Here is a 7,387-nt window from a genome sequence, read left to right as displayed (position 1 = left end):
TCAATTTCGTTACGTATATACTAAGCGTTATGTCGTACTCATGTAAAACATACTTAGGACGATTGAAGCAATACATGCGTAACAGGGCACAAGCAAAAGGCTCAATTACGGAGGGCTATTTATTTAAGCAGATTTTGACATTTTGCTCCAAATATTTGGATAATATTGAGACTAGAATCAACCGACTAGTGTGAGTTGACGATCGACCTGTTGATATTACAAACAATACAGGATGTACTATGTTCGCAGAAATTGGAAAAGCTTCAGGGGCTGTATCACATTTTGTACTGACCCCAATGGAAAGAGATCAGGCACATCGTCATGTGCTAGTCAATTGCGAGGTCGTCGCTCCATTTATTGAGTAAGTATGCACATGTAATCATTAAGCACGATTATAACCAATTTCAAGCACTTAGTCGTTGGACTAATTTCTTGTTATGTCGTAAAGTACATTTAGGGCAGAAACCAAGCAAAAATTATGGGATCAAACAAGGTCACAATCTAAGATAGACCGTGTTGTGCATGTAGAATTTCCTTGCCGGTTCAAGCGTGAGGTTCGTAGAAACTTAACCTGACCAACTTATTTGTGCCCTAGAATTATAAATTATAAATTCCAATTTTTATATGAACAAACTCTAATTTATTGTGCTAGGTTCCAATGGACAGTACTATACATTCGAAAGAAATGAAGTTGCTGGCATGTGGTCCCATGCTTCAGGCAAGACATTTTGGGGCGTACAACGTCAATGGGTACAAGTTTAGAACTATCACAAAGGAAGACGGGCTGAAAACACAAAATAATGGAGTTTATGTCTCATCTAATACAAGAAATTATGCAGCATGCGTGACAATAGAGTGGCTGTTGGTAGTGTTCCATATTATGAAAAAATTGTGAACATAATCAAACTGAACTACAGCTGCCATTTCACAGTGGTTTTGTTCAAATGTATTTGGGCTGATACAACTACGAGTAAAGGAATCAAACAAGACCATCTGGGCCTTACCAGCGTTAATTTCACTCGTCCAATTCACACCGGTGACCGAGAAGAGGATGAACCGTACATATTGGCATCAGAAGCTCATCTCGTGTACTATGTACGTGATGAAGTAGATCAAGAATGGAGTGTAGTGGTTCATGTAAAACCACGAGACTTGTATGACATGGGAGGAGAGAATGAAGATGTTGAAGCTGTTTTTTCTCCACAGCCCGGGTTGAACATGTCAGCAGCAGGTGACATCAGTGATTTACATTTAACAAGGGATGATGATATAGAAGACCCAGTAGCAGATGTTTCTGATAACATCGATTATGTGGCATAGTGAAAATACGGCAAAACATGTACATCATTTTTAGAGTATCTGTGTGTGTTTGATAAGTTTAATAGTGTTTATGATGTACGCAGTTTGCTGGTTACATTACTATCTGTGTTTTTGTATTTGAATTAAGTTTTCATTTTAAGTTGATTTTCATGAATGCCACCAGTTCCTCATTTTTTCCAACGATTTTTGCTTTTAAAAGTTAGTTTTCAAGGCTTTATTGTTCTCGTCATCATTGTTATTGTTCTTAACCTCCAATAAAGAAAATTATGATATCGAGTAAATTATCTTGAATTACGATATTGTTATCATTGACAAATATATTTAATATAAAATGGTGTTGTAACAGGAGTAATGAAAACGGAGGATTTCTCATCATGCTGTGCAGGCACAACATTCGCTAACGAAATGGCTATGGCCTCTCCATTCTCTTCATTGGAACATGCAATTACAATTACCAGAGACATATGGTACCGTAAGTTGAATGTTAGGTCTTGGTTGGAGGCCATATCAGGACGATCTTGTTCTAATGAATACTTGGAAACGGTGAATGAAGCTACTGTGTAGGTCTGTTCATTAGCCGTACCCTTAAACACTTGAGTTAAACATTATTTGATTAATAAGTATTTTACTTTGATATATGCGTACAACATTTAACCAATGATAGTTGTTACGTTCATGCTAAAATTTCTAGGAACTTCATGAATGGGGATCAAGGTACGAGGAGAAATTAGGCTATGTTTTTGTGACATTTGTAGCTGGTAGGACATCTGAAGACATACTTGCTGAATTAAAGGTTAGAAATAAATTTTCTAGCATAGAAAGTGAATTACAGAGACACAATACGCTTTACAAAAAAAGACCATCAACGATACATTTTATTATGGTGCAGATGCGCTTTAATAACTCGCATGGTATTGAGTTGGAGATTACTTCAACAGAGGAATTGAAGTATATAGAACGTGCTATTAGAGAACTTCTTTCTAAGAAATCTATCCAAACTACCGACGAAGGAGATGGTAATAGTTAATTTTGTATTTGTTAATTTTGAAAGCCCTCTTTCCATAATTCTGCAATTTTTTCCTTAATAATAAGTAATGACTTGGAAGTTATCACTATCTTTTAAGTAGATTTATATGTTGTTGGTTGCATGTTCATATATTCAGTGTCAGCTGAATATTCAGGCGAAATAGTTGTTGACACTCTAGATGGAGTAGACACTGATTCAGAAGATGATTAGATGCTATCTCCTCCGGTGGATATGACATCTCCAGGGATGTTGAGCTCAATAAGGTTCCAGAATACAATGAAACTTTAAACACCCAACATAGAGAAGATGTCGTAGGTGCTGCAAAAAGGGGTTTCGATCTGAAAAAGTTGCCATGGTTTGGAGATGACTTATCAGATCCGTTATCATGTCATTGCAGTGGATTTCTGAAATAGTATTTCTGACCAGGTCAATACGATGTTGATGAGAAATTTTGACTCAAAACTTGTTTGTTTACTTTAGTAATTCTGATTTTTATGCTCTATTGAACTTTGTTGAGTTTATGAATTCGGACGTTCACTTGATTTTTATGTTACCATTTATGGTTGAATACAAACTCAAAATGGCTGATAGTACAAGAGAAAACATGATTCGTAAATTTGTTTTTAGTTATTCATTTATAAATATTTTTTTAATTAATAAATTATTATTTATGTAACACAAAAATGAAATTTTATTTAATGCATTAAGTTGCAGTATTTGAAACATGTTTTTTCAGTCAAAAAATAGCGAGAACTAGAATAGCTTTAAGAAGGAAATAATGTTTATACAAAAAAAATTCAAGTTAAAAATAATATTGCAGCGGTTGGAAAAAACCGCTGCAAAATGAGATTATTTGGTTGCGTCTCCTAAAATCGCCACAAGAACCGCTGCCAAACGGGTACATTTCGCAGCGGTTACTGAAAAACCGCTGCAAAATGAGATCATTTGGTAGCGTCTCCTAAACCTCCATAAGAACCACTGGTAGATTCTATTTAGCAGCGGTTGAAGAAAACCGCTGCTAAATATACGCCACTATCTGCCGATTTTCTTGTAGTGCTATAAATTAAAAAAGAGCTAGACTTTAACCATCATAATGAAATTCTGATTTAGTCTTTGATGTTCAAAGGTTGGTTTTGGTTTATACTTTTTCTACTAAACCTTTTCCTTTGCCAATCCATGGGTTATAAAACCATGAGGTCAATTAACCAAAAGAGTAATGATATTTGCATACCAAAAGAAATTATTTGTGGACACACACTACAAGAAAATGGAACATTTGTAACAAAAAATTTGTATCAAATTTAAAATTGTTACAAATTATAGTTTTTTCGTAACAATAATGAATTATTGTTACAAAATAACAATATTTTGTAACCACAAAAAAATTTGTTACAAAATATTTCAATATTTTGTAACAACGTGATTTCTTTTGTTACAAATTATGTTGGCTTTCGTATCAAATCGTTGTTTTGTTACAAAATGTTATAATATTTTGTAACAAAAGATTATATTGTTGCAAAAATTCATAACATTTTGTAACAAAATATCTATTTGTTTCAAAAGCTCTAAATATTTTGTAACAAAAAATTAATTTGTCACAAAATACTATATTTTTGTAACAAGTTATTTATTTGTCACAAAATTCAAAGATTTTTTGTAACTGATAAAAATTTTGTTTCAACATATTAAATGTAAGATTTCAAATTTTTAAAAATTAATATAATTTATTATATTTATTAAGATTTTATATTCAAAAATTTATTTTACTAAAAATATTTAAGTTAAATTAATGATACTTTAACTTTAAAATTATTTTAAAAATTAAATAATAAGTCATTTATGATTTATTATTTATTCAAAATAAATTTTTAGAGATTATATATAAATAGAATATTTTCTTATTTATAATTTAAAATTTTAGTAATTAAAAAAATATAAAAATTTTATATAATTTAATTTAAATGTTTAAGATTTTGCATTTTATAATTTAAATTTTATGAATAAAAAATTAATTTGATTATCTGTAATTTTATCTTAATTAGTAATTATTAAAAATAATTATAAAATAATAAAATAATATTTTAAGAATAATTAATTTAATTACTATAATTTTTAAAATTAAAATATTTATTTAAAAATAATTTAAAAATTTATAGTTAAATAATATCTGTATATAATATTAAATTAAAATTAATTTTCAGTTATTATACTACCTTTATTTTATTGAAAATACTTAAATTACCCAATCCCTAATTATAATACAACTCACATACTCCATTCTCTAACATCCCGAGTTTTTGAATAATTAAATTTATTATATTTGTTGATGATTTTATTTTAAAAAAATTATTTTATTGAAAGTAATTAAATAAAAACTTTATGATACTTTGAAGTTAAAATAATTAGGAGAAATTATCTTTTTGTAATTGAAAAATAAAAAAGAATTGTACCATTCAATTTAAGTAATTTCTATCATAATAAATTATGTTTTATTTTATTCATTTACACTCTTAGAGATTAATTTATTAGAAATGATTAGATTAATTTTTATAAATATTTTAAGTTTAAGTCAATTAATATTTATATATAATTTTTATTATAATTAGTTATTTTATAAATTAAAATTAAAGTTTCAGTTATAGAAAAATAATAAAAAATTATATTATTTAATTGGAATAAATAATATTTTGAGTTTAAATTATATTTTATAAAATATGATAATATGTTTATTTTATAATTTAAATTAAAAATAATTAATTGAACTTAACAATATGTTGATAAATAATGTTCTTAAATATTTTTAATAGAGTGTATTTAATTTTAAAATTATTCTATCCTCTAATTTTATCAAAATATTTATTTATATCTATCCTTTATTCTTTTATAAAATTATATTTTATTTTAAAAATTATTCTACTCTTTAATTTTATCAAAATATTTATTCATATCTATCCTTTATTCTTTTATAAAATTTCTAATTTCTAATCCTAATTTCCAAATTAAAAATTAGAAACCTAATTCTCAAATTAAGAAACCTAACCCTAAAATCCCCCTTTCAGCTTCGCATAACAGCCTTCAACACACATAACCCTTACAGCGGAGAAGAGAGAAAGAGAAAGTGAGGATCCGAGAGAACAGAGGAGAAGGTGGAGGGCTGCTGCCTCGCCGCCGCCGCTGTCGCATGCATCGCCACTCCATGGAGCCGCACCTTGCTGCCGGTCTGCCATCGAACTGCCGCAGGCGTTGTCACCGCGAAGAGAGGGAGTAATGCATTGAAGAGAGGAGGAGGAAGGAGACCCGTGCACCGTTGGAGCCAATGTCACCCAATCGCCGCTGTTCTCCGTTCAAGCCTCTGCCAAGTCACCGTCGATGAAGCTTCTGCCGCTGCCGAGAATCGCGAGCAGACGCGTGACGATTGGATTTTTGACGGTTTAGAATTTCACAAATGAATTCTCGTTGCAAGTATAGTCTCTAAACCAATCGCTAATCCTTTCATACAAAAAGTTGTTTGTCACTAAAACAAACCCCTAAATTTATAAACCGAAGTATTCAAACCTCGGGTCGTTCTCCCTAGGATTTACAATAAAGTGTCTTGTTATTGGTTGTGAGTTATTTTGGGGTTTTTGAGATTATAGCCAAGAATTATAAAATGGCAAAGGAAATAAACTAACAACTAACAAAGCTCTTGGCAAGGTATGAGAACTAGAAGTCCTATCCTAGTTATCCTCTTCAATTGTGATAACAAATTGTCCATTGCTCCCACTTAGTTAACCTCTAACCATGGAGGAAAGTCAAGTGGATGAATCAATTTGATTCCTCAAGTCCTAATCAACTCCTAAAGGAAAGACTAGCTTTAGAGGCATTCAAATCAATTAGCAACTTCTAATTATCAATCAACAAAGGAATTAGATAACTCAAGAGTCACTAATTACTCTACCTAGGCCAAGAGGAACAAAACCTACACTAAAATCCAACCAAGCATTTCATCAAACACTTGGAGGGTAATAAAAGAAAGCATTCTTATTTGTAAGAATAAAAGGAATCAACAACTAACAATTACAAAGAATTAACAAAACAACAATCAACAACATCACAATCACATGAATTACCTCAAATTGCATTATTAAAAGAAAACAAAAGAATAACACTAGATCCACAACAAAAATGAAGAATTGCAAGAATTAAAGTATATAACTAGAGAGAGAGAGAAGAGAAGAGTAAGAATTAACAAGTGAAAAGTAAATCAAAGCATGAATTAAACCTAGATCTAAGGAAGGAGATTAACCTAAACCTAATCCTAATTCTAGAGAGAAGTGAGAGCTTCTCTCTCTAGAAAACTACTTCTAACTAAAACTATCTAACTAATGATCTAAAATTGTTTATGGAAGTGAATGTGTGTATGTTATGTCAATCCCCTTCAATCCTTGGCTCTTATATGCATTTTGGCGCCAAAGTTGGTTGCTGAAACCTCTCAAAATCGCCAGGCACGTGTTGTAATAAAAGAATCACGTGCGGGCTACGACGCGCGCGCGCACGGTACGCGTGCGCGTCCCTGGCTAATTCTGCAATGTGCGCGCGAGCGCCTTGTGCGCGTACGCGTGCTTGGCCGAAGTCAATTCTTTGGCTTTTTGTGCTTCTCTCCACTTGCATGCTTCCTTCCTTGCCTTCTTTGATCCATGCCTAGCCTATTTCAATCCTGGAATTACTAGCAAACACATCAAGGCATCTTATGGAATCAAGGAGGAAATAGAATTCATCAAAATAAGGCTTAAAAAGCATGTTTTTACACTTAGGCATAAATATGGGAGAGATAGCAAAACCATGCTAATTTATAGGCTAAATGTGACAAAAGGTTATCAAAATACTCTAAATTCAATACAAGACAAACCCTCAAATTGGGGTTTGTCAACCTCCCCACACTTAAGCCTTAGCATGTCCTCATGCTAAATAAGAAGGAACTAAGGGTTATGACATTTATTTGGATGCAACTAAACTACATGGGTCCTATCTAAATGCAACTATCTAAAGTAATTGAAAATG

The 7,387-nt window shown here is 31.4% G+C and overlaps 1 protein-coding gene across 1 annotated transcript; it reads left to right on the top strand.

Moving 5' to 3' along the window:
- Positions 1-1,671: 1,671 nt before the first annotated feature.
- LOC130975269 (uric acid degradation bifunctional protein TTL-like) lies at positions 1,672-2,557 on the top strand. Its single transcript, XM_057900084.1, has 4 exons — positions 1,672-1,863; positions 2,012-2,113; positions 2,210-2,336; positions 2,484-2,557. Exons 1-4 carry the CDS (start codon positions 1,672-1,674, stop codon positions 2,555-2,557), a joined length of 495 nt encoding a protein of 164 aa, XP_057756067.1.
- The last annotated feature ends 4,830 nt before the right edge of the window (positions 2,558-7,387 follow it).

Source organism: Arachis stenosperma, chromosome 4 (genome assembly GCF_014773155.1).
Source record: "Arachis stenosperma cultivar V10309 chromosome 4, arast.V10309.gnm1.PFL2, whole genome shotgun sequence".
NCBI classification, from domain to species: domain Eukaryota; kingdom Viridiplantae; phylum Streptophyta; class Magnoliopsida; order Fabales; family Fabaceae; genus Arachis; species Arachis stenosperma.
This window is presented reverse-complemented; position numbering and strand designations above follow the sequence as displayed.